The sequence below is a fragment of the Xyrauchen texanus genome, chromosome 42 (assembly GCF_025860055.1).
Source record: "Xyrauchen texanus isolate HMW12.3.18 chromosome 42, RBS_HiC_50CHRs, whole genome shotgun sequence".
Classification (NCBI taxonomy): domain Eukaryota; kingdom Metazoa; phylum Chordata; class Actinopteri; order Cypriniformes; family Catostomidae; genus Xyrauchen; species Xyrauchen texanus.
In genome coordinates, this window is record NC_068317.1 from 16,472,803 (window position 1) to 16,497,643 (window position 24,841).

General features: G+C 39.1%; 2 protein-coding genes across 4 annotated transcripts in view; both read right to left on the bottom strand.

Moving 5' to 3' along the window:
- Positions 1–614: 614 nt before the first annotated feature.
- Positions 615–19,171, bottom strand: LOC127634862 (CD226 antigen-like). 2 transcript variants are annotated; one of them, XM_052114586.1, is made up of 6 exons: positions 19,062–19,171; positions 14,297–14,623; positions 3,754–4,110; positions 3,302–3,404; positions 2,579–2,633; positions 615–749 (listed from the first exon to the last, which is right to left on the bottom strand). In XM_052114586.1, the coding sequence occupies exons 1-6, from the start codon at positions 19,126–19,128 to the stop codon at positions 729–731; spliced, it is 930 nt and encodes a 309-aa protein (XP_051970546.1). In that variant the 5' UTR covers positions 19,129–19,171; the 3' UTR covers positions 615–728. The 2 variants fall into 2 exon arrangements, with proteins under 2 accessions (XP_051970546.1, XP_051970545.1); XM_052114585.1 differs by having other exon boundaries at positions 672–1,411.
- A 269-nt stretch (positions 19,172–19,440) lies between these two features.
- The window catches only part of rttn (rotatin), a 57,241-nt gene continuing 51,840 nt past the window's right edge, over positions 19,441–24,841 (bottom strand). For both annotated transcript variants that reach the window (XM_052114583.1, XM_052114582.1), the window contains exons 45-49: positions 23,031–23,233; positions 22,200–22,476; positions 20,354–20,457; positions 19,811–19,880; positions 19,441–19,665 (exon numbers count right to left, since the gene is read on the bottom strand). In XM_052114583.1, coding sequence (XP_051970543.1) covers positions 19,583–19,665; positions 19,811–19,880; positions 20,354–20,457; positions 22,200–22,476; positions 23,031–23,233 — 737 coding nt within the window. In that variant the 3' untranslated portion in view covers positions 19,441–19,582. The remainder of the gene's footprint in view (positions 19,666–19,810; positions 19,881–20,353; positions 20,458–22,199; positions 22,477–23,030; positions 23,234–24,841) is intronic.

Genomic DNA, 24,841 nt, shown 5'->3' on the forward strand with positions numbered 1-24,841 from the left:
AAAATGCTGAATGAGCCCAAAACCTTTTTTTTTTTTTTTTTTTTAAGACTAATATTTGTTGAGGGGGCTTGGGTAGCTCAGCGAGTAAAGACGCTGACTACCACACCTGGAGTCAAGTTCTAATCCATGGCGTGCTGAGTGACTCCAGTCAGGCCTCCTAAGCAACCAAATTGCCCGGTGGGTAGAGTCCCATTGGGTTAACCTCCTTGTGGTTCTTGCTCACTGTGGGGCACGTGATGAGTTGTACGTGGATGTCGCAGAGAATAGCATGAGCCTCCACAAGCTCTAGGTCTCCGCGGTAACATGCTTAACAAGCCACGTGATAAGATGTGTGGATTGACGGTCTCAGACGCAGAGGCAACTGAGATTCGTCCTCCACCACCCGGATTGAGGCTAGTCACTACACCACCACAGGGACCTAGAGCGCACTGGGAATTGGGCATTCCAGATTGGGGGAGAAAAAAAGACTAATATTTGTTATGTGTAATCAAATAAAGTACATTTTTGAGATCAAGGCAATGGGGGGAAAAAATCAAGACATTGATGCATCAAAATGTGATTCATTTTATTCCTGTAAATGGCAAGTGCTCTCTGCTCATAGATCAGAGATTTCAAGTCATTATTACTCTTAAAAGTAATCAAGTAAATCATGACAAAGAGACAAAACATATTCCATCAAGAACCCAGTAAGCTGAGCATTTACAGTTCTCATCGAGAGCCTCTGGTCCTCATTCTCTGTACGTCCACTTCTGTAGAGAAAGAGAACATGATTTGGCCTCAAACTGAGACACAAAACAAGGATGTGATTTTTAGCAGTCATCCACTCAATATGCCCTTGGGTCCAATCGTTTGATAATTAGAGTCACTCAAATGAAAGTGTTGCTTTGGAGTTTGCTTAAAGTGGACTTTCGCTTAGATCTGGCTTTTAAGAAATCATCCAGAAACCTTCTTAAACAGATTACCTGTCAAACAGGCTTTATAGAGGAGCAGAGGAAATTATTTTGTTTTCCCCCAATATGGTCATGAGCAGCCAGCATCCAGTGTCATTATGCAATGAAATACCATGTGGATTCTGCGCCAAGCTTGAATGGTTAATGCAATGATGAAGATGATGGTGGCGGTGGTAGTGGTTCATCAAATGATAAATGATACGCATGGCTCCATTAATCTTCTGCATTATGATGAATTTCTCCTTTTCTTCTCTGAAGCATCCATTAGACTGACATTAATTTTAGGTTAGTCTTTTCTCTTATAGAATGTTGAGCAATAATCTCTTTTGTTTTCGTTTCTGGTTTTGTTTTTCATGAGCTCTCACTATCTGAACGTTAGCATATATTTCTTTATCTTTTGCCCCAGTGCATTTCCCTTTTTTCATCCTGTCATAGACAAGGCCATGATCATAGTTGTTACGCTGCCATAGAAAGGAAACATGAAATAAATAATGAATGTAATGAAGAAACATTAATGTAAATAACAAAATGAAGCATTAGAAGTATTGCACAACTTACATGTTAAATGACTTTCATTTGTTAAGCTTGTTTCATTTATAGTTGTTAAAGTAAAAACAAATTTAAGACTGATATTTACTACCTAGTCTCATAGAATGAACGTTACTGTAACTACATTTTTGCAAACTGAGTTTTATGTGCCAAATGGTTTAGATGAAAGTTTTAGGGAAGGGAGGGACGTTTAACTCATTAAAACCTTTTAATATTCACCTTAAAAACCTTGTCTGATTACGACAACATTTCACTCACTTTTGGGGCCCCCGCTGGTCATTTCACTGATACTGCAGCCAAACGTGTAACAACGCATCATTTCATTTTGCAAAAATGTTGCTACGGTTACATAATGTTCATGAGACCAGGCTGACCATTTGATACTGATATACAGTAAGTAGGAGAATTGGTATCCTTGCAGTTCCTATACAGGTTAAGTAAAATAATGTATAATAATTCTGAAATGAGGCATCATGAATATTATTCCGACACTGAAAAATGGATGTGTCCTCTTAACAGCAGCTGTATGTTAATGAGCTGCTCTCTCCATAAGGCAAAACAGGATAAATCAAACAAAATCTGTCAACATTTCACAAACAATTAATAAAATTGTAAAATTGAAAGCAAATTAACCCTATTTTTTTTATTTAATTATAAAAACAAATAATAACCTCTTTCATTATGACATATTTTTCTTAAGTATTTCATTATATTAAGCATATCTTAATTCTCACACTGTAATGCAATTGTCGTAATTGTTATACTGAATTGAATGTAGTGATAAAAAAAAGATGAAAAGGAAAATTGCTAGGATGATTTTCATTACTGTATTAACATAGTGATGAGTTTGATACTTTTTTCACATTACAGTACTGAGAATTTTAAGGGTGGCTGTGCTTAATTGTCATGAAAATAATGTCATAGAAAAAAAGGCTTCATTCTCTTCATGCAAAATATCATCTCTTAATTTATTTCCTTTACATTTTGTGGTTAAATATGACCTGGACATTTCCTGAGATTCACCAAGTAATAATACATGCTCAGATGTGTACAGTAAAATTTTTATTTGACATATTTACCTGTCTATTACCGGGCTGCAGTTTGATTCTATATTCCTCTCTCCTCCTTTTCCTCCTGTGAAAACAGAGACAGATTTTATATGACAGAAATTAAGGTCCACTTCATCATTTACTAAGAGCCCTACAAGGAGCAGGAATGCAAACACTGCAGTATGGAGATAACCTTGCGTCACTGAAACTAAATAAACTGCACACACCAGTATTAAACTTGGTGAGGCTGGCAGCCAGTGTGTTGGGCATATGGTGAAGGTGAGACAATGTACTAATAGGTCTTCTAACAAACAAACAAACCACAAGGTTATAACTTCATACATTTTGAAAGCTATGGAAAAGGTATTTTGCTTCGAACTTCAACCCAAGTTCAGCCACAACATTCATCACAAAACTATTAGATTTGCAATATATGGGTTTATTCTTTCATTTTCAACATTCTTGTCATTAAACAGCAGTTCTAGTCCTTTACACTGACTGGAAAAGTGGAGTTCCAAAAGTGCTGATATTTAGTATAACAGCAGCGGGATGCTTTACTGTTTGTATCACTCTGCTTTTCTTTGTGAACGGCGTGCACGCTTGATCCTGCTTTGGTTCATTTGGAAATATTTTAATCACCTGTAAGATCTTTTCATAAAGAACACATCTAAGTATCATCTCAGTTGGTTTAAAGTTTAAAGCTAAAGTCTAAAAGTAGTGGGACGTCTTTAAGATTAGTAGTAAATGTTATACCTGTTCACCCAAGTCAGCAATAAAATGAGACTCATCAGAAGAGTGCCACCAACAACCCCTCCTCCAATATACACATACAGCATGTACCCAAGACTCCACAACTCTGAAATGAGTAAAACACAGGCTTTAAACTTCCTTTTCAGCTTTGAATTCCTGCGGAATACTGCGGCAGGAGTTGGAGGTATAATGCAATTTTCAAAAAAATACATAGTAATCTAATTTAGACATATTTTTATGGCAAAAAGGCACTAAACTTGTCAAGTGCTGAAGTTAAATATTTCTTAAGCTAAAGTGTGTCATTTCTTTACCACTATCATCTTCAAATGGAATTGCAAATATAATCACTTTTTTCCCCAATCTTCCATTTGTACAAACAAATGATTTGCATGTAGTTGTCTCTGCATATTAAACTGGGAAATGTAGAATCTTTTAACATTGAAAATGAGCACTACCTTGGCTAGATAAAGTGTTCAGCAGTACTGTGTGGGTCTGGACACCATATTCAGTGCTGAAGTTGCAACGGTAGAATCCTCCATCCTCTTTGATGATGTTGGTGAGGTGTAGACTAACCTCCATAGCATCACTACAGTTTAGTCGGCCTCTACTGGAGAGCTCACTCAGCTCCACACCACTATCCAGCATCTGACATTTTGCTATAATGGTGCTACTGCCCTCCTCTTCTCCCAACTTTTCTATGCTTACTTTGTAAACCTCACCATTGTGGGTGTGGTCACATCTAATGGTCAGGTTGCCATTCTCTGTGGCCACCAACTCAATGTCAGGATGAATAGAGATGGTGGTGGTGATTGCTAAGGGGAAAATAAGAATCAGGGGTCTGGTTATACAAGATCCTTTTAAATTCTGATTCTATTGGGCTTTTCACACTTATTAACCCTGGGTTAACGTACAGCCGTGGCCAAAAGTATTGGCAGTGACATACATTTTGTGTTTTGCAAAGTTTGCTGCTTCAGTATTTGTAGATAATTTTTTCTCATGTTTTTATGGTATACTGGAAAAAAATGATAAGCATTTCATGAGTTTTAAAGGCTTTTATTGACCAAAAAATTCAATATATGCAAAGAATCGATATTTACTATCACTCTGGCATGCTGGATATCAGCTTCTGGGCCAAATCCTGACTGATGGCGATCCATTCTTGCCTTATTGGTGCTCAGTGTTGATCACAATTTGTGGGCTTCTGCTTGTCCACTCGCCTTTTGTGGATTCACCACAGGTTCTCTATGGGATTAAGATACAGGGATTTGCCTGGCCACGAATCCAAAATTTAACTGTAATGATCTCCGAGCCACTTCATTATCACTCTTGCATTGTGACATGGTGCTCCATCATGCTTGAAAATGCATGGATCATCACCAAATTGCCCATGGATCATTGGGAGAAGTTGCTCTTGCAGGACGTTTTGATACCATTCTTTATTCATGGCAGTGTTTTTGGGCAGAATTGTGAGAGAGCCCACTCCCTTGGATGTAAAGCAACCCCACACATGGATGTTCTCAGGATGCTTCACTGTTGGCACAACACAGGACTCTTGGTAGCGTTAACCTTTTTTTCTCCGGACTATCGATTTTCCAGATCGGAAGGGGGCTTCATCAGAGAAAATAACTTTGCACCAGTCTTCAGCTGTCCAATCCTTGTACTTCCTTTAGAATATCAGTCTTTCCTTGATGTTTTTCTTGGAGAGAAGTGGCTTCTTTGCTGCCCTTCTTGACACCAGGCCATTGTCCAAAAGTCTTCTCCTCACTGTGCATGCAGATCCACTCACACCTGCTGCCAATGTTGAGCAAGCTCTGCACTGGTGGTGACACGATTCCGTAGCGGACTCCTCAAGAGGAGACGGTCCTGGCACTTGCTGGACACCCTGGGATGTCCTGAAGCATTCTTCACTGCAGCTGAACCTCTCTCCATAAATGGTTCTTTCAGGTGCAATATTCTTTGCAGCAATTTCCTTGCATTTGAGGCCATTTTGATGCAAAGCGATGATGGCTGCACGTCTTTTTTAAGAGGTAACCATTGCGAACAAGAACACAATGATTGGAAGCACTTCTTCCCTCCTTTTATAGCAATCAGTCTGCTCTTATAATCCAATCAGAATGATAAAGTGATTTCACCTGACTTTTGACACTTTCCCAAGTGCTGCTGATATGATTAGTGAAATTATGTTAACTGGTCATTTTGTGCCAGGGCCAAAAAAAACAGTGAAATTTGGGTTTTTGTGATAAAGTAAAAAAATTTGGCCAATGAAGCTTTTTGCAATTATTTAAAATGCATCTGATCACTCTGCAGAATAATCTAGAAACAATTGGAATCAACACCACAACAACTGATGCAGAAAACTTTGCGAAACACAAAATGTATGTCACTGCCAATACTTTTGGCCACGGCTGTAATACTGGGATATTTTGTGCCATGTTCATACTTTAGACTGGGTTAGCAATTCACTTTGTGAACCTTTGACATTGCAATTCTGGGTTACCACCAAAAAAGCAGCTTCACAGCCCTAACCTTGTATGATTATGTTGAATCTGATATCATGAATGAAAAGAAAAAATGTGTGTTGTGTTTTCTGTGGAGTTTTGTTATTTTTTATTATTATTTATTTATGTTTAATTCAAATGTGTACATTAAACTAAAGTTACAACTGTTATAAGGAATGTTTTGAGGTTAGTAGCCTAATGGTGTAGTGCCTCTTTAAGAGATGAGTGTGCTGTGGAACATGTGACCGGAGCTCACTGTGTGAAAAGGAAGCGCGATTCATTGGATCTATAATGACTTCAATCCGGTGTGCAGCCACTTGGTGAGCTCTCTTAATTTTAAATGTTTCTTGTCTGCTTTATGATGTACGCTTCATGTTGTCTGCTGTCACCATGCTATGTTGTTGTACTGTGTTTGTGTCCGTTTCACGTTAAAGATAATGCTATGCTCCGGTAGATCTAAACAGTCTAACGTTAGTTGACTGATAAATATATCGCTATGCTTCAAAGTTATAAGTTGACGAGGTAACCGTGAGACAAAGCTAACATTAGACTTACTTAGAACATCACTAAACTAGACGTGTCCAGTTGTTTACTTTATTTGAATTTATAAATGTTTGAAGTATGAATCGCGGAACGGTATTTAATGTGAGTAATGTTATTCTTCCTGGTTTGCCGCGGAGCATTCTGGGAAATGTAGTTTCTTGCTTGCAGAGGTTTGGTAGGATTTGAGTATGGTGTATAATGTAAAGTGTGAAACGTGTATATGATAATTGTGAAATTATTATTATAGCATATTAATATTGTTATAATTAGTATTTTGATTAATGTTATTTATTGTTGCATATTATTATTATTATTATTATTATTGGGTTATTGAATTGTGTTTGTACTAATACACATGAAAATTGAAACGTTGTATTCTTCTTATCTTCTCAGGTTTATTACCTGGTTATTTATTGGTGAGAAAAATAAACAAACAAAAGTGAACCAAGAAAAACGTGAGTAATATCCTTTTGTACACTGGGTTGCCCTTTCCGTGGGGAGAACACGGAACAGTAATAAACCAAGGGCCAGAGAGCGTTAAGCCAAATTTGCCACTGGCCTATCAGCATTGACCAGTGAAGGAGCACCAAGGGAAGAGGAACAGGCCGAATAGACCCCTCTGTTTTACAGTGCCTTGGTCAGTGCAGAAAAGGAAGATGGATTCGGCAGAATTAGTGGCCTTAAAAGGAAAGCGCTCAACAGCACAGAGCTCTTTCAGCAAGAGAGCCAAAAAGCTGTCCCTCACTATAGATCTCCTAGAAAAAAGGGTGCATATTGACGAGATCAGAGCACTTGGTGTGGACTTTGGAAAGCTGCACGACACTGGACTCGAATATGTTGATGCTCTAGGAGAAGTGGATAGCGACGAAGAAAAAACAGAAAAAGAAGTGGCTCATGTGGAGGAGAAGATAGTGACGTGTCTTGCCACCTATACAGAAATGCTCCGGCTCGCTAAGGAGACGTTATGGTCTAAATTCGCCTATGTCGACCTTAAATTGTATGCCGATGGTGCAGAGGAAAAATGTACTGAAGTGGAGGACACCGATGTGAAGGAGTTGTCGGATGAGAGAGGTCCTGGTGGAGAGAATCAAAATGCTTGAGGAGAAGGTGGTTGAATGGGAAAGTCTTGTCCCTGGAGCCAAGACAACAGTGTATAAGCAGCAGTTATACAAGCTGGTCAACAGACTGCATGACTGGGTACAGAGCTGGCAAAAGTTGAAGCAGGTAGAAGAGGTCGATGGGAGAGATGAGAATGAAGAAGCAGGTTCTGATGAAGAGCATAGCGAGTCCGGTGAGGGACCCACTAGAGCTAGCACGCAGCCCCAAATCCCCAGTGTAACACCTGTATTCAGTACTGGAGCTGGTGCGTTTCCATATGCACCACCACAAAGCATCCCTGGCCTGCATCCCGGGGCACACGGCTTCAGACCACAGATCAGTCTTGAAAGAATACGCCTGCCCAAGTTCTCGGGAGACATGACCGACTACTATCGGTGGAAGGCTGAGTGGGAAGAGTTGGAACAGCTGGGAAACCCACCGAGGACGGCTGGTGTTACAAGGTTCCACCTCCTAGCAAGTCTCGGCGACAGGGTGAAGAAAGACTTGGTTCTGTCTAGCTGTGCATTGGCGGATGAAATGTTCAGGCGCCTCGACAACTGCTTCGGGAACAAGGCGAAAATCATCCTAGAAAAGATATCCGAGGAGGTTCAGGGCCTACCTTCTGTAAAGGGAGATAGCCCTAGGAAAGCAATTGAGCTGATTCAAGCAGTGGAGCGGGCCCTAAGTAATCTTGTGATCCTGGGAGAAGAGGAGGTAATAAAGAACCGTTGGGTAGCGCAGTCCCTTGAATGCAAGCTACCAAGTGCTCTGAAGGAGAAATTGGTTGCCCACAAGACTGAGCCTGTGAATGGTTTTGCTCCACATAACCACTTCGACTGCTTACTGCACTTCCTGAAGAGGCAGGAGTTGATCCTGGAGGAGCTAGATCAGCTGGAGGTAGGACTTAGAGAGGGAAGCTCCTCAGTGAAAGGCTCGGTAGACAAGCCAGAAGGAGTCAAGAAAGCATTCTCCAAAGCTACCTCAGGCCGAAGAGAGTCTCAGTCGAACCCACGCTTAACCTCGTGCACTGCCTGTGCTGATGAGACACACGCTGGCAGGCTGTTTGCCTGCAAAGCCTTCAGGGAGTTGGATCTCCAGAGGAGAAAAGCTCATCTAAAGACCCATGGGATATGCAATCGGTGCCTGTGCTTCCACCTAAAGGATGGTCGTTGCAACCCGAAGTTCCTCTGCAGTAAAATGGACTGTCGCAAAGAAGAGCCTCACCACTATCTGCTCTGCCCCAAGTCCATTGCTCAAGAGAAAGACGTTGGCAGCGAGGTGCAAGGAACCAAAAGGATGGAGAGAAAGGGCCTCGGGCTGACCAGCAAGCAAGAAGAGCTCCTTGCGAAAGTCACTCCGGAATGAAGAGCAGAATTCAGGAAGGCATTTTCCAACAAAGCCTCAACTACGATCTGCACTGCTGGTGGTGGACTGAAAGAGTACCCAGTTATAATGATGTTACTGGAAGTGACAACTAACTCAGGCCAGTTGATAGGCACTCTTATTGACCTTGCCTCTGACACCAACTATATAACAAACAACGCTGCCCAGCGCCTTGGACTGATTGGTGAGCGCATCAAGTTAATTGTCCACGGAATAGGAGGGATGAGAACGACAGTTATAGCCAAGAGGTACTCCCTGCGACTAAGAGTGAAGACCATCAAGGGGACGGTAATGGAACACAAACTGCTCTGCTATGGCCTGGAGAGTATTGCGGAGATAAGTCGGCCTGTCACTCCACAACAACTGCAAAAGATCTTTCCTGACATCACTGCAGAAGAGCTGGTCCGTCCTGAGAAGATTGATCTTCTGATCAGCCACAGGGAAGGTCGTCTTGTTCCACAGCCGTTCAAGTTGGAGGGAGATCTAGTACTCTGGGACAGCCCATTGGGCAAAACTGTTGGCGGTACTCACCCTGATCTCTTTGAGGAGGCTGACCTAATGCTGCACCAGTCTGAGACTCACTTTGCAAGGTCTATGAGAACATCCTCAAGAGTGGACAAGGAGGTTCTTGTGGACACCAAAGATTTGAGTGAGGACCCAACGAGAATGGAAGAAGTGACCCTCAGCAGCACCACTGTCACGAATAAGGAGGTGTTTGAGTGGTTCAGGTGGGATAGTATTGGAGCAGCATGTGACCCAAAATGCGGGAGCTGCAAGTGCAGCAAGTGCCCTCCGGGAGGCAAAGAGATGACCCTTGGAGAAGAGAGGGACTTAGAAAAGATAAAGGATTGTCTCTCTTATGTGCTAGCGGACAAACACAGCGATGCCCCACACTGGGATGCGGCCTACCCATGGAAAGTAAGCCCAGCGATTCTGCCAGATAACCGCCAAGCAGTAGAAGCAACCTTCAAGAACACAGAGGCTCGGCTGGCGAGAGAACCTGTGTGGAAAGCGCCATATGGAGAGCAGATCCGTGAGATGGTATCAAGAGGAGCAGCCATCAAGCTCACGAAGGAAGTGATCAAAGGCTGGAACGGCCCAATCTGGTACATCAGTCATCTGGTTGCCCCGAACCCTCATTCTAGCTCAACGCCAGTGAGGATAGTCTGGAATAGTAGCCAGGAGTTCAGAGGGTTGAGCCTGAACAACCTCTTGCACAAAGGCCCTGATGTCCTCAACCCGATCCGAGGTGTCCTGCTTAGATTCAGGAGCAGATTGCATGCTGCCCTTGGCGATGTTAAAAAAATTTATAATTCAGTGTGGCTGAAGGACGAGGAGGTTCACCTCCATCGATTCCTATGGAGGGATAACCCCAAAGATGAAATCGGTGTGTTTGCCATCATCAGAGTTAACATCGGCGACAAGCCTGCTGGATGCATCGCTCAGGTTGCCATGAGAGAGACGGCAAACCTGCCTCAGTTTACATCCATGGTTGAAGAGCGCCGGATCCTGACAGAGGACTGCTATGTGGATGACATTTTGACGTCACATGATGATCTCCAAACTCTGAGTAGGATGACCGAAGGAGTGGAAGAGATCCTAAAAGCAGGAGGCTTCTCCCTCAAGCCCTGGGTCATGATAGGCCAAAGTGGGAGGAGTGGAAAATCCACTGACCCCAGCAAAGTCAGGTCAACAGAGCCCAAGACTCTGATACTCCCCAACCAGATGCGGGACGAGGAGAACAGGGCATTGGGATTGGGATATGAACCCGAATCTGACAAACTCCTTGTGCTTATGTCAGTGAACTTCTCAAGGAGGCGAGGAAAGATGAGGACCGGTTTGGATCTACGAAAGGATGAGATCAGAGGCAGCACCCCCGACCCTCTCACCCGACGCATGCTGCTGAGTCAGATTGCAGGGTTCTATGACCCCATCGGTCTGGCCTCACCTGCTAAGCAACGAGGAGTGATGCTCATAAGAGAGTCCTTTCAGGAAGCAGGAAGAGACCATCCCTCCAAGGACACCTGGGACGATCCGCTTTCGCCATGTCTTCGAGAGGCTGCAATAAAACTCTTTGAGCAATATGTGAGGCTTGGCCAACTTAGATTTAACAGGAGTCTCACACCCCTTGGAGCCATAGATTGCCCAATGGGGATCACGTTTTCCGATGGTAGTGAAGCTTCCTACGGAGCCGTTCTTTACCTACGGTGGGAGACAGAAGATGGAGTCATAGTGAAGCTGGTTGAATCGAAGGCCAAGCTCACCCCTCTAGACCAGAAAGGTGATGTCATTAAAGCAGAGCTGTGTGGGGCTGTCTTTGCATGCCGCCTGAAGACATACTTCGAGAAGCACTGCTACATCAAGGTTGATCGGTGGATCCATTTTGTCGATAGTCAGACAATCCTGGGAGCCATCCAGAAGGATAGTTATGGCTATCAGACATTTTTTGCAAACCGTATTGGAGAAATCCAAAAGGCCGGATCAGTAGAGAGTTGGAGGTGGGTCGAAGGAAGACAGAACGTCGCCGACCTCATCACAAGAGAGGCATCTCCTGAGGAGCTTGCTGAAGGATCAGTCTGGCAGGAAGGCCCAGAATTTTTAAAGTTGCCTGAATCAGATTGGCCTGTGAAAACTGCCAGCAGGACTCTTGCTCTGCGGAGGGAGAATCCAACGCTGGAATGAGGATAGAGTGGCTATACCGCTAATCCCATGCCAGTCGTGGCTAGCAACCCTACTGGCCAGGGAAGCACATGAAGAAAATCATGAAGGTGTTGCCTCTACCCTTCTACGGACAAGAAGAAAAGCCTGGATCATGCAGGGACGAAGAACTGTTAAGAAGGTGTTGAACAACTGTCATCTGCAGAAAGCAAAGAGCCAAGATTTGTCAGCAAGTAATGAGTGAGCTCCCACAAGAGCGTACCGAAAGAGCAAGTCCATTCGAGTATACAACCCTCGACCTCTTTGGCCCCTTCGAGGTGAAAGACGCTGTTAAAAGAAGGACAAGTAAGAAGGTCTGGGGTATTGTTTTCTGTTGTATGGCCTCGAGAGCTGTCCATGCGGACCTCACCGATGACCAGTCGGCAGAAAGCTTCCTCCAAGCATACTCCCGCTTTGTTGCTCTGAGGGGGCATCCAAGGAAACTATGGTCCGACAGGGGTACCAACTTCGTTGGCGCCAAGTCGGCTCTGAGTGAGCTGTATAAAAATCTGGCTTGCTTGCAGGCTACGTCCATAGAAGATGTAGCCGCTAAGAACAGGACTGAGTGGAAGTGGGATTTTCACCCTGCAGACGCACCCCACAGGAACGGAGCTGCGGAGGCTGCTGTGAAGCTTTTGAAGAGGGCACTCATGAGCCTCGGAGGAGATACAGAGTATCTCACATAGGGGGAGCTCCAAACTCTGTTCTATCAGGCAGCCAACCTGACAAACGAACGCCCAATCGATGCCAGAGCTCAAGAACAGGAAGACTCAATTGAGTACTTAACACCCAACTCTCTCATACTGGGTCGAGCATCGCTTGGAGGAGACACCAGTGGGCTTGACCTAGAAATCCATCCCTGGCGTCGTCTAAGGGCTATTCAAATCGGAGTAGACAGTTTCTGGGCTAAGTGGAGGGAACTAGCTGGCCTCAAAAAAAAATCTGTTCATTCGACATAAATGGCACCGGACGGAGAGGAACGTCAAAGTCGGTGATCTCGTCTGGATTGCTGACCCAAATGCGTTGAGAGGTCAGTTTCGTTTGGGCCGGATTCTGACAGTTTATCCTGACAGGAGAGGAATTGTCAGGGATGCTGATATTACAACATGTGCTGGCATTCCTGTTGCCCTGGTAGGTAGTCGGAAGAAAAGGAGTTCTTCACTGCCCATGACAGTTATCAGAAGAGACGTGAGAAGACTAGTGGTCCTTCTCCCGGTGGAGGAAAAAACTCATCCACCCTAGCCACCATGACACCCGCATCTTCCTGAAACCATCTTATTCTGCACATCGCCGTATTCCCTACCCCTGTCCCAATGTCACTGCCCTTACCCCTGTAGGCTGGTTGGTGCAAGCCTAGCACTGCCACCATGCCCATCACATTGCACATACATGAAGAAGTAAGAGCATGCACATCCTATATTTCGCATACCCTGGCGGGACACCACACCTGCCAAAGGGATGTGATTGACTTGGACTAAGCTGCTCTTTCATCGGTCATGCCTTCATCAGACACTTACACAATGACATTGTGCTAAGCCAAGGGCTCTATAAAAAAAAAGAAAAAAAAAAAGAAAAAGGTGTCACTAAGAGGGGTTCTTTGTGTGATTTTAGTAAGTTCCCTGGATTATAAGATCAGGAACTTAAGTGGGAGGTGTTGTGTTTTCTGTGGAGTTTTGTTATTTTTTATTATTATTTATTTATGTTTAATTCAAATGTGTACATTAAACTAAAGTTACAACTGTTATAAGGAATGTTTTGAGGTTAGTAGCCTAATTGTGTAGTGCCTCTTTAAGAGATGAGTGTGCTGTGGAACATGTGACCGGAGTTCACTGTGTGAAAAGGAAGCGCGATTCATTGAATCTGTAATGACTTCAATCCCGTGTGCAGCCACTTGGTGAGCTCTCTTAATTTTAAATGTTTCTTGTCTGCTTTATGATGTACGCTTCATGTTGTCTGCTGTCACCATGCTATGTTGTTGTACTGTGTTTGTGTCCGTTTCACGTTAAAGATAATGCTATGCTCCGGTAGATCTAAACAGTCTAACGTTAGTTGACTGATAAATATATCGCTATGCTTCAAAGTTATAAGTTGACGAGGTAACCGTGAGACAAAGCTAACATTAGACTTACTTAGAACATCGCTATACTAGACGTGTCCAGTTGTTTACTTTATTTGAATTTATAAATGTTTGAAGTATGAATCGCGGAATGGTATTTAATGTGAGTAATGTTATTCTTCCTGGTTTGCCGTGGAGCATTCTGGGAAATGTAGTTTCTTGCTTGCAGAGGTTTGGTAGGATTTGAGTATGGTGTATAATGTAAAGTGTGAAACGTGTATATGATAATTGTGAAATTATTATTATAGCATATTAATATTGTTATAATTAGTATTTTGATTAATGTTATTTATTGTTGCATATTATTATTATTGGGTTATTGAATTGTGTTTGTACTAATACACATGAAAATTGAAATGTTGTATTCTTCTTATTTTCTCAGGTTTATTACCTGGTTATTTATTGGTGAGAAAAATAGACAAACAAAAGTGAACCAAGAAAAACGTGAGTAATATCCTTTTGTACACTGGGTTGCCCTTTCCGTGGGGAGAACACGGAACAATGTGACTATGGCGACATTTTTGCAAAATGCAAAAAGCGTAGTATGAAAAGCCTATTGGGTTAGTAATCTATATTGTGGTAAAATAAAAGGTTGATCCCAGCTCTTTCTCAGAGACAAGATGGCAAATTTTAAATCATTTTGGCTGGGTACAATACTTGTACCTTTTTTTTCAATGAGTATGTCTTTGGTCCAGGAACCTTGAGGATAGGTCTGCAGAGAGCAATGGTAGTGGCCGATGTCGCCCTCAGTGACGTTCATTATGGAAATGCTGCCGTCCATGGGAGTGGTTTTGAGAAACTCCACTCTACCATCATAAGATGGGGCAAAGTTGGAACCATGCTGAGGATGATATACTGCTACAGGTCCCAAAAGAGATGTTTTAGTCCAAGAGACCATAGTGAGTTGGCCGCTCCATGGGCATAGGCAGTGCAAAACCATTCCCTCCTGCAGTATGATTGACGATTCTGGGGCTTTCATCTGAACAGATCCTAAAAGACCATTGTGTAAACAGGGGATGTCAGACACAATTAGTCATAAATAAATGCATAACCACTAAAATAAACTAATAAAAACATAATTATACATAATTTATTGTTAATACGCACTGGCAGAGAAAGCAAAATCAGCAACACTTGTTGAGCGGAGACTGTTTTTATCCCTGAGGAGGGCCTGTGTGCTGCAACTTGTAGGCTTATAGGTTGGTGACATGACATGTTTTTAGACAGTTGACATGTCCTGGTTTGTGACATCCTATGCTTCATATAAAACTATTTTTAAAATAATTTTGCTAAATCTTTTATAATTATTATGCATGCATCTTAAGATCTATTTATGTTGGCCCAAAGGAGCAGAACAAACCAAAATTTACAAGGCAACCAAAAGTTCATAACACAATGAAATCAAGCCAAAGCACAAATAAATTATGCCAGAAACACAACAAAATTAAGACACAACATAACATAGTTATGCCACAACACAATGAAATTTAGCCACAACATAAAAAATGTATGCAAAAACACAACTAAATTCTGCCACAACACAATTAAATTACGCCACAGCACAATGGAATAAAGCCACAACATAAAAACATTAAGCCACAACACAAATAATTAAGCAACATCACAACGAAATTATGCCACAACACAATGAAATTAAGCCAGAACACAAAATTAAGTCACAACACAAATAAATTAATCCACAACACAACCAAATTAAGAGATAAATACAACCAAATTAAGCCAGAATCACAACGAAATTAAGCCACAACATAATTTATTTAAACCACAACACAATGAATTTAAGCCACAACACCAATAAATTAATCCACATCACAACAAAATTAAGGCATAACACAATGAAATTAAGACAACCAAATTAAGGCACAACACAATTAAATGAAGACACAAAACTACGAAATTAAGCCACAACACAAATAAATTAATCCACATCACAACAAAATTAAGCCACAACATAAATAAATTAATACACAACCAAATTAAGCCACAACACAATGAAATTAAGCCACAACACACTGGAATTAAGCCATAAATACAACTAAATTAAGCCAGAAGCACAACAAAATTAAGACAAAACAAAAAGTTATACCACAACAAAATGAAATTAATACACCACCTAAAAAAGTTATTCAACAACACAATTAAATTACGCCACAACACAACAGAAATAAGACACAACACAATGGAATAAAGCCACAAACAATACAATTAAGACAGAAACACAACACAATTAAGCCACAACACAAATAATTAAGCTACAAAACAATGAAATTAAGAGATAAATACAACGAAATTAAGACAGAAACACAACAAAATTAAGCCACAACACAAATAAATTAATCCACAACACAAATAAATTAATCCACATCCCAACAAAATTAAGCCACAACACAACAAAATTAAGGCATAACACAATGAAATTAATCCACATCACAACAAAATTAAGCCACAACACAAATAAATTAATCCACATCCCAACAAAATTAAGCCACAACACAACAAAATTAAGGCATAACACAATGAAATTAATCCACATCACAACAAAATTAAGCCACAACACAAATAAATTAATCCACAACACAACAAATTTAAGCCACAACACAACGAAATTAAACCACAACACAAAGAAATTAAGCAACAACACAACCAAATTAAGTCACAACAAAACTAGATTAAGCTACAACAAAATTAAATTAAGCCACAACTTAATGAAATGAAGCCACAAAACAATATAATTAAGAGATAAATACAACAAAATTAAGCCACAACACAATGAAATTAAGCCACAAAATATTTTAATTAAACCACAACACAATGAATGTAAGCCACAACACAACATAAATGAAGCCACAACACAAATAAATTAATCCACATCACAACAAAATTCGAAATTAAGCCACAACACAACAAAATTATGCCACAACAGAATGGAATTATACCACAACACAATGAAATTAATACACAACAAAATTAAGCCACAACACAACGAAATTAAGCCACAACACACAAAAAATTATCCACAACGTAACAAAATTAAGCCATAAATACTACGAAATTAAGCCAGAAGCACAACAAAATTAAGACAAAACATAAAGTTATACCACAACAAAATGAAATGAATACACCACCTAAAAAAGTTATTCAACAACACAATTAAATTACGCCACAACACAATTAAGCCACAACATCAAAAAATTAAGCCACAACACAAATAAATTCATCCACAACAAAACAAAATTAAGACATAAAACAACAAAATTAGGCCATAACACAAATACATTAAATAAACAACACAACAAAGTTAAGCCACAACAACAAATAAATTAATACAAAATACAACAAAATTAAGCCACAAAAAAAATTAAGCCACAAAACAACAAAATTAGACCATAACACAAATAAATTAATCCACAACACAACAAAATTAGGCCACAACACAATGAAATTAAGCTACAACACAATGAAATTAGGCCATAACACAATGAAATTAAGCTACAACACAATGAAATTAGGCCATAACATAATGAAATTAGGCCATAACACAATGAAATTAAGCTACAACACAATGAAATTAGGCCACAACACTATTAAATTAGGCCACAACACTATTAAATTAAGCCACAACACAATGAAATTAAGCTACAACACAATGAAATTAAGCTACAACACAATGAAATTAGGCCATAACACAATGAAATTAAGCCACAACACAATGAAATTAAGGCACGACAACAAAAAATAATCAAAATTAAAGAAACAACAATGAAATTAAGCCACAACACAATGAAATTAGGCCATAACACAATGAAATTAAGCCACAACAACAACAAAATAATCAAAATTAAAGAAACAACAATGAAATTAAGCTACAACACAATTAAATTAGGCCACGACACAATGAAATTAGGCCATAACACAATGAAATTAAGCCACAACAACAACAAAATAATCAAAATTAAAGAAACAACAATGAAATTAAGCCACAACACAATGAAATTAAGCCACAACACAATGAAATTAAGCCACAACACAATGAAATTAGGCCACAACACAATGAAATTAAGGCACAACAACAACAACAAAAAATAATCAAAATTAAAGAAACAACAATGAAATTAAGCCACAACACAATGAAATTAAGCCACAACACAATGAAATTAGGCCACAACACAATGAAATTAGGCCACAACAACAACAAAAAATAATCAAAATTAAAGAAACAACAATGAAATTAAGCCACAACACAATGAAATTAGGCCACAACACAATGAAATTAGGCCACAACACAATGAAATTAGGCCACAACACAATGAAATTAAGGCACAACAACAACAACAACAAAAAATAATCAAAATTAAAGAAACAACAATGAAATTAAGCCATAACACAATGAAATTAAGCCATTACACAATGAAATTAATCCACAACACAACAAAATTAAGCCACAACACAATGAAATTAAGGCACAACAACAACAAAATAATAATCAAAATTAAAGAAACAACAAATAAATTAAGCCACAACACAAAGAAACTAAGCCACAAACACACAAAAAAAAATAAGACAGCACAACGAAATAAAGCCACACCACAACAGAGAAGCCTCAACCCAATGGAATTGAACATGCTAAGATCAGCCTGTCCAGCTCAATTTTTTTTTTAAACCCCATTAAAACCAGCCTGACCAGCTATGACCATGCTGAGCGACCAGCTAAAACCAGCCAACCAGCTTATGCTGGTTTTAGATTGTCTTTTCAGCAGGGCAGCATTAAATTATTATTTCAAATAATATGATGTACATACAATAATATCATAGCCTACCATAAACAATTTTATAGGCATAAAACGCAACTCAATTTTCTACAATACGCAAAGGTGGCAAGTACTCCAAGACACCTGGAACATCCGACCTGCCCACATCCAATAAAAAAACGTATCAAAGAATACCTAGGAGAACTGATGCAATTTTAAAGGCAGAAAGTGGTCACACCAAATACTGATTTCGTTTTTGTTTATAAAAAAACCTTCAACTACCATCACCTTAAGTTATACGTTCTGCTTCCAGTTTATTAATTTGGTTGAATTACACCAGAATAACTTATTAAAAGCAAAATTGTAATGGACACTGACACCACAAGACAATTCTAGAACTAATTTAACAATAACAATGCTTAAGTATAAATACAAAGTTACTTACAATGACAGCACATTTTTAAAATGATTATAAAGTGATTAGTCTAGGATGTACATCTTTTCATCAATCAGTTACTTTAACCATTCATTAACCACTCATAATTCCGACTACAAAATATACACAATATTCAATTAGGAAAAAACTAATCCTTACAACAAACTCGCAAAAGCATTTAAAATTAATCTAAAAATGTCTAACATTGTGCCAAAAACGTTACCTTTAAGAAAATAGATCGACATGATGAGTACCAAGAAGTACCAGTAATCCTTTTGTACTGCCACCATCTTGCTCCTCTGAGACAGAATGAATACCGCATTGATGGGGACCACTGCCACTTTCTGTTTCAGCTGCAAGAATCTGCAATCACCTCAACCAGTCGAACACAGTTAGAGGGGAGGTTTTAAGTTCACCAAACCATAATTGGCTGAATTTCCCTTCCTACACAACTGAAACTAAAAGAGACTTTAAAACCAATCTCTGAAATCCCCCTTGACAATAAAATAACATCAGATATTTCATCATCCAGTCATACCTACCTGACGGTAGGAGTAAAAAAAGGAGTCTAGCGTATAAAAATGTATTTTATTGATTCAGTACAAAAACAGGACACATTTCTGATAAAAAAAAATCTAAATTTACAGTGTGCTATTAAATCTAAATACACAAAAACATAAATAGACGTTCCAAAACATTCACATTCTTGTTTGACAACCATGATCTTCATCAGTGGTGAGGCCCTTAAGAGCTGAAGATCTGTGTAAGATTTCTCAGGCACTTGAGAAGATAGGCATTCAAGGGTTTGTCACTGCTTTGCTCTGCATCTATGGGCAAGAAATAGATAGAAAATTGCCAAAAAAATACATTATTCTCAAGAAAAGATCCATTCCAGATAAATATACTTCTGTAGTACCATCTGAGAGGTAAAAATGAGAGGCTCTCCTATGATCAAACTGAATTTATTCCTACCTTTCCTGGCGGATGCGAATGCCTCTTCAAGTTTGAGTCTGATGGAAGGACACTTCAAAGTAGCCTTTGCCTTTGTAAGAGGAGATGTGCAGGATAGGAAGATAAAGGGTAAGACAGTGTGCATGAGATGACACTCACATTTAATTTGTCTTTATAAAAATGATCATGAACATTAAGTTTCTTGTGTCACATCTTGTTGCTGCTTGACTCTTAACAGTACCAACATTTTTGGCATTTTACACACAAAGCTATTGTATGCCTTCAGAAGACTAGAAATAACACACACACACACACACACATCATATAGACTACATTTAGTCTCCATTTACATACATTCTCCATTTATTGTAAATGCATGGAAAAGATCGACCAGTAAATTACTCAAAATTGATCCTTTTGCATTCCAAGCAGGAAAGCCATACATACAATTCTCATATCACAGAATGTGTATTTTTGGAGTATCCCCCATTTTTCCTGAACTATTTGCAAGAAATTATTTAATCAATATATAATGATAGGATGCCTTTGAATAAATAACAATACCTTTTGATTGTTGTGCAACAGAGCCCAGAGGGCAGACGCTCCTATGGTACGTACATCTGATGAACTACTGCTCAAACAAGAGACCAGCATCTCAACGGCTTTATCTGAAATAAAAAGGCATGTTGTCTACTGTAATTGTGTGTAACAATAGGCTATATTACTGATATTATCAGTAGTGTTTTTACAGCGTTTTACACTGTTTGGTGTGTGCATTCAAGCCATTTCAAGTCAATGATCTTTTCCCCTTCACTTTCTAAAAAAAAGCAGTTGGGCGGAAATGTTGGTTTGATGTGCAAACTCCATCACTCCATCGTGGTTGTTGTGACACATCCAGAGTTCAGAGTTTGTCTGTGCTGCAGTGAGAGTAAAACATATGTGTGTGGTTGACCACATTTGGAAAGGTAGTCTTAAAGAGATAGTTCACCCAAAAAAGAAAATTATCTTATGATTTACTCACCCTCCTGGCATCCCAGATGTGTATGACTTTCTTTCTTCTGCAGAAAGATTTTTAAAGAATATCTCAGCTCTGTAGGTCCTCACAATGCAAGTGAATGGGTGCCAAAATCCACATTAAGGCAGCATAAATGTAATCCACATGACTCCACTGGTTAAATCCATATCTTTTTTTTCATACATTGTCTTCCCTGCCCAGTAGAGGGCGATAAGCATGAATAATGTGAATCAGCAGAAACAGAAGAAGAATGGGAAAGTGAAAATTATCTGAGCAGGGAGGAGAATTTATAGTAAAAAAAGGACTTAAATATTCATCTGTTTTTCACACTCATCAGAGTCATCTGGAGTACTTTTATGTTGCCCTTATATGTTTTTGGAGCTTCAAAATGTTGGCACACATATACTTATATTACATGGACCTACAGATTTGAGATATTCTTCAAAAAATGATTTGTGTTCTGCAGAAAAAAGAAAGTAATACACATCTTGGATGGCATGAGGGTGATTAAATGATGAGAGAATTTTCATTTTTGGGTGAACTATTCTTTTAAATTCACCCAACCTCAACAGTCTTGCATCTTCATTACACCCAGGGGTCCCAACCTTTTTGACCAATGATTACTGGATACAGATTTTTAAGTCATTTTGATTTAGACCGATTGGCGAATGATTGATTTGTGAACGGTTTTGTGAACTATTTTTACCTATTTGTTGACTCAAAAGAACCATTAACTTACAAATCACTATGGTTTGCCAATCAGATATTTTAGTGTACAGGAAACCAAGAAAATGTGTATTCACTACAGAATTTTCCCTGACTTTTTAGATTTTACCAATTTTCCACTATTATCCAGGTCTACAAAGCACAATTAAGAAAATGCCATGTATTTTCAGGTTTTCCATGACCATGGGAACCCTCTGCACTTTTTGAACAATTAATTTCAAATGGCTTGATACATTTATTTTATTTTTTTTATCATTTTAAAGGTTGCACTCACAGAGACCAATTTCTAGCTGATTAAATATTTTAAAGCTAAGCTAAACTTAAAAAATATTCACTTCAGAGATATTCTGATAAGACTTTTCTATGACCTTTAAGATTTCATTAATTTTCATGACATTTTCAGGCCTGGAAATCAAAATTAAAAAATTCAAATGTAAAATTCATGTGTATAAATTAAACATAAAAATGTATGCAAAAAAAAAAAAACATTAGCATAACACGAAAGGTACAAGATTATAGACAGATATATTAATTAGGACAATGAATCAGACAATATATGCCAAAATACTGCTGATAGCCATGCCCACAATGTCGATTAGATACTGGCATTTTCTACAACCACTGCAAAACCCTTATTATGTCTAATCCCTGCAACACTAGTGCTCATACCGTTGGCCAGGACTTTGGGCTTGTTAGCGGAGCAGAAGCAGATGTTATGGAGAATAAGCAGGATGGTGGGTTTGCAGCTGGAGTGTTTGGACTGGGCCAGTTCCACCAGCAGCTCCAATGCTCCTCTCAGCCTGAGGATCATCTGCTGTCCATCCTCCCCGAAGGACACATTCAGCAGCAGCCTGAGCCAGAGTGACAGCAGCTCCACCGCCGGCCCACCACTCCGACCACCTGTCTTACGCATGGGGAGAGACAGGAAGTGCTGCAGGAAATTACTCTGGGGAGAGAGTGAGACGAAAGGGGGTTGGGTTTAGATAATGATTCATTTTCTTAATTAACCGTTCAAATATAACACAATTCCAGAGTACTATTTTGCTTAGCATTATTCATGATTCAAAAACCAGCCAGGAAAATGTTTAATAATCAGAATATTTAAATGCTGTTTTCAAAATCTCAACATTTTGAAATAGTATCTGTAATAAGAAATATTAATAGTGATAGAATGTCCAGCATTTAGGTGCAAAGAGTTTTATCAATATAAGTTGAGTCACTGGCACATCTTACCCCATATCATCTGCCACATTTTTCATCACATCAACAATTTTGGGAAAAAATGCTTCATTAAATAATTAATGGCTAATATTTAGAATGGTGCTATACATTGTTTATTCACCAACACACCGACATACTGAATGTCATATACTTGGATATGTTCGCTGTGACAATAATTTACTTATTCCTTCAACAAATAAAATGGCCTTTGCCATGAAAAAGAAATAAATAAGAAATGCACAGTTTGCTAGATTAAAGGGGATTAAGCTGGTTGGTTACCTTCTGCAATACCCCTTTGCAGTCTCTTGAGATGGCCAGGTTGGCCAACAATGAGAAAGCCAGACTGTGGATGCTGCGGTTGTCAGGGGCAACCTGTGAGGCCAGTTTCATCACCCCATGCATCAGTGAATTTGTAATCGTCTTCGGAAGAACAGACTCAACTGAGCCACCACTGCTGCTGTTACTACATAAAGCACTGCATGCTGAAACAGAATAGGGGCTAGAGAGAGAGAGAGAGAGAGAGAGAGAGAGAGAGAGATCATGATTTAGGGAAAAAAAGAGTGCTATACTCCATCTAAAACTTTAAGCAGCATTTTTATAATTATTTTATTAGTATTATTAGGTCTGCCAGTCGATTCCAATGTTTAAATACACAATGTGCAGATTATTTAATCGATTGGCATATCAATATTTCCTTCGAAAGGCCCCCAAATAAAGGTAATTTAGAATATGATTATTAAAATTATAAATATCATTATAATAAGTATTAGTATTCAGACAATTCAAATACAGGCAAATTAAGTATTTAACAATGCAAAAAGTGTCTTCAAAAGTCAAAATATTGTTTATTTCCATATCATTGAACATAACTCTATTAATGGTCTACATTCCTTTTTTGTCTCACCTTGCACCTTACATTTTCAAGTTCCCATATATATTTATATAATGTTTAACCTAAAATCTTGATGTTGATAAAAAAAAAAAAAAAAAAAAGGAAATGACACTATGCATCAACTACCACCTCAAACAGACCCAAAATAGAACAAGCAAACTTATTTCAGTCTAGGTGTAAAAATGACATTTTAAATGAGCATTTTGGAAACGACAAGCCTGTTGATATAAAACCACACACAACCCATTATTGTTCTACTCTGCACTGATTGTGTAACATAAAGAGCTTTGAAACTGTATGGAAACTGCTTTGTATCAAAGTCTGTATTTAATTTTTTTTCATAAAAATAAGCATGTCCTTTATAGGTCTGACAATGTTGCATTAAGAAATGTCAAAACCACTCAAAGTCTCACTGCTGGGTTAGCAAAAATATATATTTTTTAAAAGAGTATTATGTTTGCAAACAAATCATTTATCCTGGGTAGTGTGGATTGTTGAAAGACCTAAGCAGATTTTTTCTTGCCGATTACATCTAATATTAATCAGCCAGATGAAAGAATGAGGGTTGTGTGTTGCAGGTTAATGAGTTCTTTAATATATACTGGCAGCCAAAAGTTTGGAATAATGTGCAGATTTTGCTGTGTCTGAAGGAAATTGGTCCTTTAATTCACCAAAGTTGCATTTAACTGACCACAAAGTATAGTCAGGACATTACTGATGTAAAAAACAGCACCATCACTATTTGAAAAAAGTCATTTTTGATCAAAACTAGAAAGGCCCCATTTCCAGCAGCCATCACTCAAATACCTTACCCTTGAGTAATCATGCTAAATAGCTAATTTGGTTCTAGAAAATCAATTGCCATTATAGCAAACACAGCTGAAAGCCATTTGAGTCATTAAATAAACTTAACATGGTCTTTGTGTTTGTTTTTGAGTTGCCACAGTATGCAATTAGACTGGCATGTCTTAATGGCAAAAAATAAACAGCATTCTCTAGAAACTCATCAGCCAATCATTGTTTTGAGGAATAAAGGCTTGAAATTGCCAAAAAGAAAACTGAAAATGTAATACAAAGGTGTACACTACAGTCTTCAAAGACAAAGGACAACTGGCTCTAACAAGGACAGAAAGAGATGTGGAAGGCCCAGATGTACAAATAAACAAGAGGAAAAGTACATCAGAGTCTCTAGTTCGAT

Coding starts and splice junctions, on each gene's coding strand:
- LOC127634862 (XM_052114585.1), bottom strand. CDS start 19,128: ATGGTGGCAGTACAAAAGGATTACTGGTACTTCTTGGTACTCATCATG. Junction 14,624..19,061: donor GTCGATCTATTTTCTTAAAG/GTAACGTTTTTG, acceptor ATGGTCTTTTAG/GATCTGTTCAGATGAAAGCC. Junction 2,634..3,301: donor TTGCTGACTTGGGTGAACAG/GTATAACATTTA, acceptor CTGTTTTCACAG/GAGGAAAAGGAGGAGAGAGG.